At 34.7% G+C, this 16,522-nt stretch overlaps 1 protein-coding gene and 1 pseudogene across 1 annotated transcript in view; one reads left to right on the top strand and one right to left on the bottom strand.

Annotated features, from left to right (window-relative positions):
- LOC148952314 (uncharacterized) overlaps nucleotides 1-16,522 on the bottom strand; it is a 121,209-nt gene that overhangs the window by 67,572 nt on the left and 37,115 nt on the right. Inside the window, exons 5-6 of the mRNA XM_089089759.1 lie at nucleotides 14,629-15,019; nucleotides 2,420-2,542 (exon numbers count right to left, since the gene is read on the bottom strand). Of these exons, the coding sequence (XP_088945885.1) occupies nucleotides 2,420-2,542; nucleotides 14,629-15,019 (514 nt within the window). The remainder of the gene's footprint in view (nucleotides 1-2,419; nucleotides 2,543-14,628; nucleotides 15,020-16,522) is intronic.
- Nucleotides 5,748-11,795, top strand: LOC148952316 (protein kinase C, brain isozyme pseudogene; annotated as a pseudogene).

Here is a 16,522-nt window from a genome sequence, read left to right on the forward strand (position 1 = left end):
TGAAGTTATCTTATCTGGCATTTATCCAAGCAAAGCAGAAAAAACTTCACAGGACTTTAAAAAAATAAACTCACTATCCATGACGTGCTAAAAAGAACTGTCATGTCCCACCCCATCCAAGTCCTTTCTGTTCTAGTCTCGGGAACTGTTTCCAAGGAAATCAGATAGGGAAAGTAGTACTTCCTAAGGATCTTTGGATAAAATAAACAACTATATCAAAGGTTACGTTCAATGCGGAGTTTAAAAAAAACAATATGACGATTTCTTCTTTTTTTCATGATAACAAAATGAAATTCAAAATTATTATTTAAATATTTAGGGCAAGTTATTCAAACACGACCCTGGACGATCTAAATGCATATTGAGGAAACCAAAATTTTTTTTAAACCAGTTTCATAGCGTCAGAGGAAGGGGTGGTCCCTGATTTTCATAAAGTGCCAAAAGACAAAAAAAAAACAATGTTTTGATTGAAATTGGTGCTTAAACTACAATATTGTAATTATATTGTACCCAACCCCCCTAATACACACATACACATCCACTGACATCCTAGGTCCAATTTACTCTTTCTCTAACCAAACTTTGGTAAAAAGTAAGTGCAGTAGCCCTGGTATCAATAACAACTGTCAAAGAGTTCGTGGTAACGAACTGTAAGTAAGGAGCGACCCGGATCATTAGTAACCGAAACTCTAAAAAACGGAATTTTGATACGAATAGATACATAAAAAAAATTGCATTTTTATGCTGATTTCAAATATATAAGTTTCATCAAGTTTCATAAGTTTCATAAGTTTCATCTTTTAAAATAATAAAGGTAATTTTGATCTTTTTGGAAACGGTTAAAAATAGCTAATTAGGTTTTATTTTGGATCATTCCGTTTCCGTGAGTAATAACACGGAGGGATTAAAAAGAATTTGACTGTGATTTATATGGTGGCCGGAGTCTTACCCATCAAAAGATAAGAGCCTGAGAAAATTTGCCTGATTTTCGAAAAAAGAGGGAATACCCCCAAAGAGTAATAGAATCCTAATGAAAATCAGATCATCAGATTCAGCGTATCAGAGAACCCTACTGTAGAGGTTTCAAGCTCCTATGTACAAAACTGTGGAATTTTGTATTTTTTACCAGACGAAAAATCAAGGATACGTTTTTTTTTTTCAGGGGTGATCGTATCGACCCAGTGGTCCTAGAATATCGCGAGAGGGCTCATTCGAACGGAAATTAAAAATTCTAGTGCCCTTTTCAAGTGACAAAAAATTGGAGGGCAGCTAGGCACCCTCCCGCGCTCATTTTTCCTACAGTAACCCCATTAAAATTTGAGATAGCAATTTTGTTCAGCATAGATGAAAAATCAAATAACTGTCTTTGAGGATGACTTAATCCCCCAGTCCCCGGGGGAAGGGCTGCAAGTTATGAACTTTGTCCATTATTTACACATAGTACGGTTATTGGGAAGTATACTGACGTTTTCTGGTGGGATTTTTTTTGGGGGTGGGGGGGGGGCTGGTTACATGGGAGGATCTTTCCATGGAGGAATTTTTCATGGGGGAAGGGAATTTTCCATGAAAGGGGCGCCAGATTTCCCAGCATTATTTAAAAATGATCAGAAACTAAATAAAAAAACAAAGTTTTTTCAACTGAAAGTAAGGAGCGACATTAAAACTCTATGCGACATTCAAAACGAACAGAGAATATTACGTATATGAGGGGGGGGGGGGGGTTGCCTCTCCTAAATAGCTCCCTCTTACGCTAAATTTTTTTTTAACTTTTATATAAGGTTATTATTCTAATTAAACAGTCTTTGTGATTCAGGGGCCATTCTTAAATAACTGGAACAAAAATCAAACTTAAGTTTTTATAAGGTTATTATTAGTAAAAAAAAAGAAGCAAAATTAATATGGAAATTTCGTTTTAATTATTCATGTACGGTGAGCAATCTTCAAAACCTGCATTAATTCAAAAACGTTTAGAAATTAAATAAAAAAAAACAAGTTTTTTTTAACTGAAAGTAAGGAGCGACATTAAAACTTAAAACGAACAGAAATTATTCCGTGTATGAAAGGGGTTGTCCCCTCCTCAACGCCCCGCTCTTTACGCTAAAGTTTTTTATTGCTTTAAAAAGTAGAGCTGTGAGAAATCAAATTTTAGCGCAAAGAGCGAGGCTTTGTGGAGGGGATAGCCCCTTCCATATACGGAATCATTTCTGTTCGTTTTTTAAGTTTTAATGTCGCTCCTTACTTTGAATAAAAAAAAAACTTATTTTTTTATTATTTAATAATAATAAAAGGACAATAATTATAAAGCCACAAAATAGTATCAAATATTCACGAAATATTAGAGCCGTTTTTTATTTGTTAAAAAATAATGCAGAGTACACTTTGAAATTACTAATGCAACAAGGGAAAGAAAAAAACTTACCACGGGGCTCATAATCATCTGAATCGTAAATATTATCGCGCTTGCGCCTTCTTCCTGATTTTTCCTTGCCTATCCTTGAATTACCCGGTTCAATGTTTAAGGGCTTCCATCTTTGCTTAGGTCCTTCAAAAGAATTAAAGTAATAATTTTAGGGTTTACAGCAGTTTTTCTTAACAAATATACAGTTGAATATATTGAACATTATAGGCAGCGCGACAGCGCTGCCTAAGTGAAGAGCGATGTTAACACAATGACTTTTTCTTTTGACCAAAGCACTTCACATAAAAGGATTTGTCGTAGAAACCTCGGAAGGAGCTCATTCAATTGTAAATTGAAAGTTCTAGTGCCCTTATTAAGAGTCAAAACTAATTGAAGGCAGCCAGCCCCCTCCCACGCCCATCAATTCCCTAAACAAGTCCCAAAATTTTTTTGAGACAGTCATTTTGTTCAGCATAGTTGAAAAGCCCAGTAACTATGTCTTTTGAGATATCAACCCCCCTCCCCTCCCACAGTCCCCGGAGAAAGGGCTGTAAGTTATGCAATTCGTCTATTATTTACATATAGAATTTGTAATTTAGAAAGGTGGGAATGTTTGATGTTTAGTGTCCAAAAAGACGAAAGGCATTCAGGTGAACATTTCAGATAATATTTAGGGGAGTGTTAAGCTAAATCAAAACACGTTATGCGCGCACGATTCGTCAAAAAGGCGTAACTAAGGAGTGACTGAGTGTATCAAGTTCGAACTTTCAGAAAATGATAAGGGGAACGGTCAATTGACAAAAAAGGCAATATTCGCACACTACAACTACTACCACTACTACTGCTGCTACCACTACAACTATTGCTTCTGTAGCGAGTACAACCAATGATGAGGGCAATGAAATGCAGAACTGAGGAAATGTTGAGGGGAAGTTGAACCAAATAAAAAAACACTATTTGCATATACATTATCAAAAGGGCGTATTAGTCATAACTTTGGAACAACTTACCTTATCAAGCTGTAACTTCCAGGGCATCATGAAGGAGATTTTCAAGTGCCCAAAAGGCAAGATTTGTATACTACAGCTGTTATTAATAATGCTGCTACTACAACTAATTCAACGCTACTACTGCTCCTACTACTACTAATACTATATTGATGTTAGTAATATTAAGAATAAGAGTAGGAAGGTGAAAATTTGAGAGAAAATAGAGGGAAAAATTTGAACTAAATCAAAACACAATATCTGTATACAAATTGTCAAACTGGAGTATCTCAGGAATAAATTAGGGTATTAAGTTGGAACTTTCAGAGAATGTTTAAAGGGGAAGATCAATTCACCAAAAGTCAATATTTGCACGCTACTACTACTACTACTACTGCTACTACTAGTATTACCACTACAGCCACTGCTTCTGTAGCTACTGCTACCAAGGCTGAAGATATTGAAATGAAAATCTGAGGAAGTGTTGATTGCAAAGTTGAACTAAATCAAAACAATATGCACATACAGATGGTAAAAAAAAAGGGGGGGGGGGGTCAAAAATATCTTTGTAACGGCTGACCGATATCAAGCTGAAACATGCAACGGCACCATGGGGGGATGCTCAACTGACCAAAAAGCAACATGTGCATACTACTACTGCTACTACTGTTATTACTACTATTAATTCAACACTACAACTGCTACTACCGCTCCTACTACTACCGCTACTACTATGATGCTAGTACTATTAAGTCTAAGGGTATGAAGGTGAAAATAAAGCAAAATATAGAAGAGAATTTGATCTAAATCACAGCAGTGTGTGCGCACTTAAACTAATATTTCTACCACCGCCACTTCTACTACAACTACAACTATTACTTCTATTGCAACTACTACTAGTGCTAAGCGAATTAAGATAGAAATTTCAGGACGTGTTGAGGGGGGAGTTGAGCTAAATTAAAACGCACTATGGATATAGAGGTCATTAAAAGCCCAAATAACCAATATCATAGCAACGGCTAACTGTATTATGTAGATACAGCCAGGGAATGATAAGGGGGGGTGTTCGACTGACCAAAAGGCAACATGTTAATACTATTGCAGCTAATAGTGCTAGTGCTATTACTGTTAGTATCACTACAAGTCCTGCAACTAGTACTACTAGTACCCCTACTACTACTACTACTACCCTGACTACTATTACAACTATGGCTAAGTGAAAGTGAAATTTTCAAGGAATATTGAGAGAGGAAATTGAACTGAATTGCAATACGCCGTCTGCATGCAGGTTGTCAAACAGGCGTACTAGCAATATTTTAGGAGCAACCAGATGAGTGAAGTTGAAACTTACAGGGCTTTTTGTGGGGGGTGTTGGATAAACCAAGAGGCAGTGCTTATATCATACTACTGCTACTTTTACTACTACTACTGCTTCTATTAAAGCTAAGCGTATTAATAATTCTACTGCTACTACTATTACTACTGGTACTACAGCTAATAAAGCTAAAGGGGTCTCGATACCATAAAAAATCAGCCTATCTCGTCCATTATAAACTTTTTTAGTTTGTCTCGTCAAATTATTTAGAATTGATTGAGCGGTCTTGCCATAGCTTGTAGAGCTTGCGTAAGCGATCCGAATAAACGACAGAAAACTAAAAACCAAAATCTACTTTCCCTGAAATTCTAGAAAAATCTTATAACTTCTATTGTTTTGTGCCGGAGATGGAGATGTTTAGTTTTTTTTTTCGATCAAACAGAGGAGAATTTTCTTATTAAAATTCAGGAAAGAGTTGTCCCTAAACACATTCTAGCATACCTACTACAAAAATTCCAAAAATAACCTCAAAAGCAATGTCATCTGATCAATTTTTTTTTCGATGAAACAGAGGAGAATTTTCTTTTTTAAATTCAGGAAAGCGTTGTCCCTAAAAACAGTAGTGAAGAAGGTGAATATCGTTATACCTACTGGAATTTCTTTATACCCCTAAAAGCAGTAGTGAAGAGCGTGAATACCGTTATACCTACTGGAATTTCTAAGGTGGGACCTGATGCTAAAAAAGAGGAATTGAAAAAAGACAATTCAGGTCAGATGGACAAAAAGGTCGCCATTGTTCCGAAAATTGAAAACACTAATGGTAATAGACAGAATGATCTGTTCAAAAAACTAGAGAAAGAGATTGCCGCGTTTACCAAAGTGCTATCTATATTTTATACATTTCCAGAAGTGAAGAAAAGATTCAGATTACGGAGGATATAATGGATTCTATACGACAGACAACTCACTTTCGGAAAAACTGAAAAGATACCAAAGCCAAATTGGAAACCGTGATTGAAATGGTATCTTATCCAGCTTTTATTTTCAAATGACCAAACTGAGTTCAACCATAGACAACTTGAAAAAAGAAGTGGATCTTGCAGGAAGAAACGGCGTATCGAAAAACCCTAGATGCAAATGTTTTCGTGATTTTTCCAAGGATTTTACTTTTTTGCGGACCATTGGCAAAGGGGGCTTCGGAAAAGTTCTTTTAACAGAAAGGAAAGGGAGTGAAGAGCTTTATGCAGTGAAAACCTACACGAACATTAAGGATGATGTAGATTTTGATGTTGTTGTTGAAGTTGCTATGGCAGAGAAAAATCTTTTATCATTGTCCTCTAAATTCCATTTCCTTGTCGAACTATATTCCAGCTTCCAGACCAAGGATCAATTATATTTCATTATGGAATACGTTAGTGGTGGAGATCTTGCGTTTCAGATTTTACAGAGCGGTAAATTCAAGGAGCCAGTTGCGACTTTTTATGCAGCTGAAATCGCTATTGCTTTGTTCTTTCTTCATTCTCAAGGAGTCATCTACCGAGACCTGAAGTTAGATAATGTGCTGGTGGATCAAGACGGACACATAAAACTTGCAGATTTTGGGCAGTGTAAGCTTGGCATTCAAGGAGATATAAATGAATGTACTAAGAAGCCAAATGTTTTAAATTATACAAACAATGAGTAGTAAAAAGAACAAGATTCATAAGAGTTGTGTCAGATATAAGATGCTTCAAAGGAGCAAATTTTTCGGAAAAACTCAATTCAGTTCTTCGGTGCCTATGTTGGGCCTTAGCAGTGGCGTCAATTGAAAAAAATTTGGAGAGGGGTACAAAAATGTATTTTTCAAAATCAAGGGGCTGGCGACTTTATTGTCCTTTTAATATATCAGCGTATAACCAGAAAAAAACATCATTGAAATTTTCTTTTAATAGCTCTAGTATTTCTTTGTATACTTCTGGTCTATTCCTTTTTATTAATTAACTAAAATGAACAAAATTAAAAAGGTGGAAAGTGAGAAATGAATTGGAATGACGCGTTCTTAATAAAACAGGGTTTCAGATAGACCACTGCGCCGCGCCGGCATATGCATCGAACGCCACCGACGAGACGCCCGGTCGACCGCCGTCAAAGTGTCGTAACTCCGCCGCCGAGCCGCCACCAGACGAGGCGGCGGTGTTCGGCTGACTATGAATTAATTTGCGCCAATTCTTCACAACGTCAACCGTTATGTTGGAGCTTTTCTTTTCTCATGTGGATAAGGATTTCGATTTTCCTGCTTAGAAATCAAGTGTGGTTTTCAAAATTAAACAAACAAGTGCGCACACAAATAGTTTGCAAAAATTCCTTGTGCTTCCAGGGTGAGTTTTTATTCGGTACTAGTTTTTGCAGCACATCCATTGAATAGACAATTGTCTTTTGATCAGATACCAGATTAAATTTCAGGCAGGAGCTTGAAATTTAAGGACCTCTCTATTTCAAGATACCCTGGTATAGCAAAAAATTAGTATTTACACAGTCCTTGCAATAGGCAGGTATTTATAAATACTGAGGTTTTGATTCCGTAACATAGCAGCGTTACTTAAAACGGTAGGTTCTGAAAATTCTCAAGTTGCCAACTGTCAAATTCTGAATTTAACATTGAGGACAACTAATGTTTCCTTATTTGTTATAAAACCACTGGAGGTGTAATAACTAGGATACTTGAACTAGGATACTAATAACTAGAACTAGGAGCAGACTCGGAGGTGTCAAATTAAAGGACGGAAACCTATTTCAGACATCAACAGCAATGAATGGGAAGGAAACTACAAATGCAGGTCTCCCTAATCACAATCTCAATAGTTGTATCTATTATACTACTCCCACTACTAACAACAACTCATCGCACCACCGAGCCACCTGAGGCCAACACAGTTACGCACGCTTCTCCTCCATCCCAATCTATTCAAAGCCTCTTTCTTTAGACCCTTTCTTTCTTTATTATATCCAGGGACGGATGTGTAACTGTGTGGCAGTACGGTCCCTGAAAATTGTAGGCTGTATACAGGTTTTCATTTCTTAATCGACTGGTTATATCATGGGCAACTGGCCCCCCAAGCCCTTTTCCCCCAAATACATCTGATAAAAATTTGAGGTGGCCATTTTGCTAAAAATAGTTCAAAGATCATATAACAAAACTGCTTTACGTATGGTCATTTCGTTAAAAATAGTTCAAAGGTCAGATAAGAAAAACTCCTGTGTCGATACAACCCCTCCAGGGCCGGGGCAGGCGTTGTAAGTATTGCTCTGGGGGCATATATGGTTCTTAAGGAAGGTATACTCGTATAAACTTCAGAGAAGGTTCATTTGAATGGAAATAAAAAGTTGTAGTTCATTTTCTCAGAGTGAAAAAGATCGGAGGACAACTAGCCCCTCCCGCCCTCCACGCCTTTGGACGTATCGGATGGATAAACCCATCCGATAAAAATTTTCAGGGGACTATTTTGTTGAAAATAGTTCAACCATCAGATATTGAAGCTCCAGGGCCGACACAACCTCCAAGGGCCAAGAGACAGGCATTGTAATTTATAGGCCTACTCTGGTGATTTATATGGTTCTTATAGAAGGGATACTCGTATAAACTTCAGAGAGGGCTCATTTGATTTAAAATAGAAAGTTCTAGTTCACTTTTAAAGAGTGAAAAGAGACCAAAGCTTAATCTAGTTCCCTACGCCCTTTTTCCCCAAACCCATCCGATAAAAATATTGAGATAGCAATTTTGTTAAAAATAGTTCAAATATCACATAATAAAAACTCCGACGTTGACACAAACCCATTTTTTCACTTTGATGTTCTTACTTTGATATCCGTTTTGATACTTTGATGAATATTTTTTTTTATTTTTTTTTTAAGTTTGATTTTGAAATATGGAATTTTTAAAAACTTGAAATTTTTTGCAATCAAAAACGAATAAAAATTAATTAAAAAAAAAACTTTCCGAAAAAATATTTTTTTAAAATAAAAGTAAAGGCAATTTTAAAGTTAAGCTCAGCATATACTAATATCTTTTAGAACTCAAACTAATCACGACCGGCCAACACACTACTGTACTATTAAAGAATGAATTAAACCCAAAAAGAACAGAAATTAAATAGACAATCATAGCAATAATATAGAAAAAAAAATAATATAGATAAAATGACACAATCATAGAGCGAATTATGCTTAGATTGAATGTGAAAATCAAGCTTAAAACGAAAAAGAAATTTTCCTATTGAAGTATAAATGAAACTTAAAACGAACAGAAATTAAATAAACAATAAAGGCAAACAAACATACAATAGATATTAAAGTAAATGAATAAATAAATCTTAAAACGAGTGAAACTTAAATTGAATATGCAAATCAAGCTTGAAACAAACAAAAATCACCACAAACAAGAGTTTGGGTATGACCTCCTTCTCTCACTGTAAAAGTCCAAAACCTACTGCGTCATTGACGCTTTACTGAAAACTATATGCGTCTTGAAGAATCTTGGAAAGTATAAACAACATCAAATTTAATATTTGATGTATAATGATATTAATTGTTGAAAGATCCATCAGTTCAGGAATTTATTTCACTGTAATTGTATTTTTATTTTCAATTTTGTAAGAACTGGAAAAGAAAATATTTATAATATGAAAAGTCCTTTAGGGGAAAGGTCCCCTAAACGTCTCGTAGTCTTAATGAAAAACACAACGACCCGTTCAGCATTTCAGAGAACCATACCCTAAAGTGATTCTAGAAGACCAGGAGCGGGCTAATTTGAATGGAAATCAGAAGTTTTAGTGCCCTTTTTGAGTGAACAAAAAGGCTGGAGGACAGGTGGGCCCCCTCCCACGTCACTTTCCCCCCAAAGTTGTCCAATCAAAAGTTTGCAATCGCCATGTTGTTGAGAATAGTCGAAAGATCCTATAACTATGGCTTTGGGGATAAAATAACCCCCCGAAGCCACTGGGGAAAGAGCTATAAGTCACGTAATTTGCCCATTGTTTACGTGTAGTATTTTTATTGGGATGTATGCCGACATTTTTTTTTGGGGGGGGGGGGGATTTTCTGGGATATTTTCAGCGGGGTTGGAATTGTCTAGAGGATTTTCTGTGGGGGGAGGCGATTTTTTTTTACCTGCATTTGTCCAACCAAATTACTAGTTGGAGAAATACTTTTTAGTTTTTTAGTAGATTTTTTTTCACCAGCATTTTTAATGCAAATATTAACAGTCAAATAAATATTTGAGGTTTGAACCGTTAACCCCAAACCCCTTTAGATGACGTCATCTATGACACCGGCTAGCATTTTTCTCTTTTACTGTTAATACCGGATAGAGAAGCCATTGATTTTACATGACGTCATCACAAATGAATTTTCTAATTTGACGGATAAAATGGAGAATGGTGTTGAATGACGTCACCACAAGCTTGCCTATTCTGGCTTTCTATGACGTTGCTTCTTGCATATAAATGAATGTTTCCAGTGAATTTATTACTATTTAACAAGTTAATTCAAAGCAAACAATATATCATGCCCAGTACAGTTCTTGAAAGTTTCGGGAAGGAAAAAGGTGTATGGTGTCCTGTAGGAGAGAAGAGAGCAGTGGTGAAGAAGGTGAATATCGTTGTACCTATTGGAATTTCTAAGGTAGGACCTGATGCTAAAAAAGTACAGATGGAACAAAAGGTTGACATTGTTTCCAAAATTGAAAACAAAACTGGTAATAAACAGATTGATCCGTTCAAGAAAATAGCCAATGAGATTGCCACAATTGCCAAAATGCTATCGATATTTTATAGATCCCCAGGAGTGAAGAAAAGATTCAGATTACGGAAGAAAATAATGGATTCCATGCGAAAAACAAACTCACTTTCGGAAAAATTGGAAAAATATCAAAGTGAAATTTGACAACGTAATTTAAATGGCATCTTATCTAGTTTTTATTTTCAAATGAAAAAATTGAGTTCAACCATCGATAACTTGACAGATGAAGTGGATCTGGCAGGAAGGACTGGTCAATCGAAAAAGAAAATCGAAAAGTTTGAACCTTGTTTTTGGGATTTTTCTCCTTGTGATTTTTTTAATGATTTTAATTTTTTGCGAATCATTGGCAAAGGAGGGTTCGGTAAAATTATTTTAACTGAAAGGAAAGGAACTGAAGAACTTTATGCAGTGAAAACCTACAAGAAGATTAAGGACGGTGTAGATTTAGATGATGCAATTGAATTCGCTATGGCAGAGAAAAATGTCCTATCATTTTCCTCTAAATCCCATTTCCTAGTCGAGCTATATGCCTGCTTTCAGACTAATGATCGATTATATTTCATTATGGAATATGTTAGTGGTGGAGATCTTGCGTTTCAGCTTTCACAGAGCAGTAAATTCAAGGAGCAAGTTGCAACTTTTTATGCAGCTGAAATTGCTGTAGCTTTGTTCTTTCTACATTCTAAAGGAGTCATCTACCGAGACCTGAAGTTAGATAATGTGCTGCTGGATCAAGACGGACACATAAAAGTGGCAGATTTTGGGATATGTAAGCTTGGCATTCTAGGGGATAAAAAAACCGACACATTTTGCGGTACACGTTATTTCCTTGCACCAGAGATAATATTACACAAGCCGTATGATAAGTTGGTCGACTGGTGGGCATATGGAGTTATTCTATTCCAAATGCTTACTGGGATACTACCTTTCAGGGGTGAATCTCGGTCAGAACTTTTTTCTGCAATCGTTGGGCAAAGTGTCTCCTTTCCCATATTCGTGTCAAAAGACGCCAAAGATGCTTGCGAAGGGTTCCTCACGAAAGATCTAAATAAAAGACTTGGCTGTGGGCCAAAAGGGAAAGATGACATTAGAACTAATCTTTTATTCCAAGATATTGATTGGTCAAAAATTGAAACTAGACAATCCAAACCCCCGTTTCAAGCCAAAAGTTGGTGATGAGAAAAAGGCAGAGAACTTCGATAAAAGCTTTAAAAAGGAGAAGCCAGAGTTAACTGCTTTAAGTGAGCCTGAAAATCGTATGGTGCAGCAGCTTAGCGGTGATGAATTTGAGGGATTCGACTATGTTAATCCTAACTATTAGATCAATTTTTTTTACATTGTAGTGAAGTGACAGGAGCATATCTCAAGAGTGAATTTCTGTGAACTGAATTAGTTGAAATTAAATGTTTTGTTCTTTTATTTGTGTTAAAAGATATTAAATAAATATACAAAGAACCCAAATGTTTTAAATTATATAAACAAGAAGTAGTACAAAGAGAAAGACTCATAACAGTTAGAAGGTCAGATATCAGATACTTTAAGGAAGCAAGGTTTTTGGTAAAACTCAAGTCAGTTCTTCGGTGCCTATGCTGGGCCTTAGCAGTGGCGTCAATTCACAAAAATTTGGAGGAGGGGACAAAATGTATTTTTCAAAATCAAGAGCAACTTTATTGTCCTTTTAATATTTCAGTGAATAACCAGAAAAAAAAATCAATGAACAAACAGGAAAAAAGTTATTTTTAAAATCTAAGGGGGGGGGAGGCTCAAAGTGGGGCTAATGAGAATGCCCCTCCGTCTTCAACTCCAAAGTGTAATCATTAGGTAAATATAAGGAAGACAAACACCATTAGAGGCAAAATATTTAATAGGGGTTGGGTGTATACAAGTCACCTTATCTTTCTTAGCAATGCAAGATGACGATGGAATCTCTGAAATAGAATTGGCTCAACTCCCGGATCTTGAAATTTTCTTTTAATAGCTCTAGTATTTCTTTGCATACTTCAGGTCTATTCTTTTTTATTAATTAACTAAAGTTATCAACATTTAAAACGTAGAAAGTGACAAACTAATTGGAATTTCGCTTTCTTAATAAAACAGGGCTACAGAAATGTTTCGTAAGTGCCTTCTAGCATAAAAAGGTTCATTCATCCATCATCCATGTATTAGGATTAGAATCTATATTAGAATTGTATACAAAAATATATATTGGATGTTGATCTTTGAAACTTAAATCTAAAAAAAAAAAAAAAAAAAAAAAAAAAAAAAAAAAAAAAGAAAAAAAATCAATTCGATGGGTTGATACTGTGATCTGGAAAAAAATTATGTTGAAAAGGGAAAATGTTGGAAAAAATTGAAACTTTGGCAATCAAAAACCAAAATAAATTGATTAAAAAAATTTCCGAAAAAGAAGTTTTTCAGAGAAAAGTAAGAGCCACATTAAACTTAAGACCCCCAGAAATACATTACTAAAATAATTCAAACTCAAAACTACCAGAAATTCCTATTTAAGAATAAATAAAACTCAAAACGAACAAAAACTTCAAAAAAAAACATCATAACAAACAAACATACAACAAGGCACTAATATAAATGAATAAATAAATCTTAAAACGAGTAAACTTGAATTGAATATTAAAATCAAACTTAAAACGAACAAAAATCGCTAAAAACAACAGTCTGGCTACTGCCCCCTTCCTAACTGTAAAAGTATAAAGCCTAATGTTTCATTTGCGCTTTACTGAAAACGAATAATATTACATATATTTTCTTTTGTACTTAAAACATTGAGAATAAAAATAAAAATTACAGAGAAATAAAATCTTGAACTGTTCAGCTTTCAGCAATTGATATCATTATATATCAAATACTCAGTCTAATTTTATTAGTTCTTCCCAGGAGCTTTTCAAGACAAAATAGTTTTCAATAAATCACAAATGACGCAGTAGGATTTAGATTTTTATAGTTAGGGAAAGTGGCAGTAGCCAGACAATTATTTGTAGTGATTTTTGTTCGTTTTAAGTTTGATTTGAATGTTCAATTCAAGTTCCCTCCTTTAAGACTTATTTATTCATTTATATTAGCAGTTGTTGTATTTTCATTTCCTATGATTCTTTGTTTAATTTCCGTTCATTTTTGGGCTTCATTTATTCTTTAATAGGAATTTCTAATCCTTTTGAGTATGAATTATTATAGGAATGTATTTCTGCTGGTCATAATTTCAATATAGCTCTTTAATTTTCCGTGAAAACTTCTTTTTCGGAAAGCTTTTTCAAATTAATTTCAGAAAAAAATTTGTTTTTCTAAGGCCTATTGTTTATCTTTGTTATTTTCTTTCTTTAATCAAACTTATTTTTCCTTTTACCTACGATGGCTTATTTAAGGCATTGCGGCCAGATCGAGCTAATTTTCCACTTTTTTTAGTTATGTTCTGATTTAATAAGTAGCTTTTCAAAATTTTATGTTTTATAAGAATTAAAATAGATACAAAAGAATGACCAAAATGATACCAAATATTACGATTAAAAAAAAAAAAAAAAAAAAAAAAAAAAAAAAAAAAAAAAAAAAAAAAAAAAAAAAACAGTAATTACTTAGGCTATATCTAAATAAGGGAATGACATTTTTTCAGATGTAAAAATCAAACAACCATAAATTAAATAAAAATCTAGATTCCACTTCAAAATAAAGTCATGCTAAATGTACAAAAATAAGAATTTCATTAGAGGTTGGCTATCACATACATTTTGCCCTTTCCCATCACCCTAAGGATGGAAAACATTTATTGATAAGAAGAGGCAATCAATACAACCACGAATCAGAATCGGGACTATGACAGGGAACCGACATTGAACCAAGAAAGATTTTGGCATCATCCTGTCACCAATAATTATAAGCCTACATGAGATTATATATTTTATGAAGTGACACAAATGTTGCTTATATATTCCAAAGAATGGATTAAAAGATGGGATAAGTAAATATAGTAACAAAGAAATAAGTAAGCGAAGAATGGAATAAGTAAATATTTAATTGACTCAGATCTATTCTCCTGGTAAGAACACAGTAAGGATAGGTTATCATCTTTTGGAATGTGTACATTTGATATCTGGAATACAGTGTTATTTTTTGCCACGAGAGTTTTGGTGTAAATTCATTACCTTTCTTTTTTGGTGCTCCTTTATTTTCTTTGTTTTCGTCAATCGATCCTTTCTTTTGTAAGGGCTTGCCTGTCACCCTGTTGGCTTCAATATTCTTTGCAAAAGTTGGAGCAGGATACTCTACTGGAACAGCCTGCCGGGGAGGAGTCGGAGGTATTTCACCTTCTTCCAATGCTTCTTCTTCTTCAACAATAGAATCCCAGGCAATACTGGATGGATTGTCAAGTGAAAGCTTAGGAAGAGGAATTAAAATAGGGGCAATTTCCTTTACAGTTGGCTGTTGAGGAGGGACAATTTCATTTACAATCGGTTGATGAGGAGGGACAATTTTTGGTTGTTGAGGAGGGACAACTTTCGGTTGTTGAGGAGGGACAACTTCTGGTTGTTTTGTCTGTAAAACAAGAACATATTAAAAGCAAGAAATAGAGAAAGAAAAAAGAACAAGTCATCAGGAAAAAGAAAACTAAAGAGTTTAGTAAACTAATAAGAGGGAGCTTTGGCGGGTTAAAATGGGTTTTATAGGGATTGAAAATTGCTAGCACAACTGACAATGCAGTGCTATCCAGCAGAACTAGCAAAACTCTATTCAAGCTTGTTTTTGGTTTATTGAAATTTGGACTTCAATTAGACAACCAAGTTTCTTGCAATCCAACCTTTAATTCCATAAAAGAAGACCGGTTCTTTTTGTTTTTAAACTATTTTTTATTTACCAAATTTTTAGGGCTAGTTCAGCACACAGAGGATAGGTTAATTCAAAGAAAAATGTTATGAAATTATACCTGATGCGCTCTTATGGCAGAAGTGGCTTTTTCGTCTTCAACTCAATGTAAAGCAAAAGCAAAAAAAGAGTATATTAAAAAAAAAACTCCAACTAACATCCTTATTCCTTTTCTTAATTAGCTGATGATTTTGCTGGGTAATTTTATGTGACATTTGTTGCTTTATTCCTCAGAGAAGATCGAAAGTTTCCTAAATTCTCAGTTTCTCACGTTCTTTCGATAAAACTTATTACAAGTTTACCTCTAAGAAAATAAAACTATTTTAATATTGTAATACCTTATATGCATGAAAAAATACTATGCTGTATCATACACTTAGTCTATCCTATTTTTTACAACACAAGAATTTCAGGCCAAATCATAGTTGATTATTTCTTTTACGACATTTTGGGTTGTTGAGTGTTATCAGTTTTAACGCCGAAAGTCTCCAATCAAAAACAATTTCGTTTGATGCAAATTCTCTGCCTATTCTGACTCGTTACTTATCACCACTTTCATTATATCCTCGAAAACAATGATACAGAGGTGAACTTTTGTATATAATTCCTGTACTTTCAAGATTTTCAAGAGCATGGTCAGTTTTATAATAACTCAAGAATACGCGGTGTGATTTAGTGTTTTGACAAATTTAATTTTGGATGCCTGAAAAATGTTAGAACAACTAAGACTAAGTAGACTACGAGAAATCATACAAAGGAATTGAGGCATTACTTATTTAGTGATCACTAATAACATGATTCTCTACCTAAACATATAAAAGGGCAATAATTTATTGATTATACTTAAAACACGAATTACCGCATACAGAAAGTACATAAAGCTTAATGTAAACAGTAAAACTTGTATTTGACTTACGCTAAAGAAACACGAAGAAACATTAAACAAAAGACATACCAGAGGCTGTACTTGAAGTTTACCTTAAGTAACCTTAAACGGTTGTGAATAAAGTGGGTCATGAACAGTAAGGCAGGAACGTGCCCATCAGTTCAATTTTGGCAGTTGGGGCGAAAACTCAATGTTACCTTCAGGGCCAGGGGTGGCCTCAACTACTTTTATGTAGGTTACGCTTATATTTTTTGTATTTTGCAATTGTTTGGAGATTAAAGTCAAATTAT

The sequence above is a fragment of the Artemia sp. Qi Xiang Cuo genome, chromosome 5 (assembly GCF_049724085.1).
Source record: "Artemia sp. Qi Xiang Cuo chromosome 5, ASM4972408v1, whole genome shotgun sequence".
NCBI lineage: Eukaryota > Metazoa > Arthropoda > Branchiopoda > Anostraca > Artemiidae > Artemia > Artemia sp. Qi Xiang Cuo.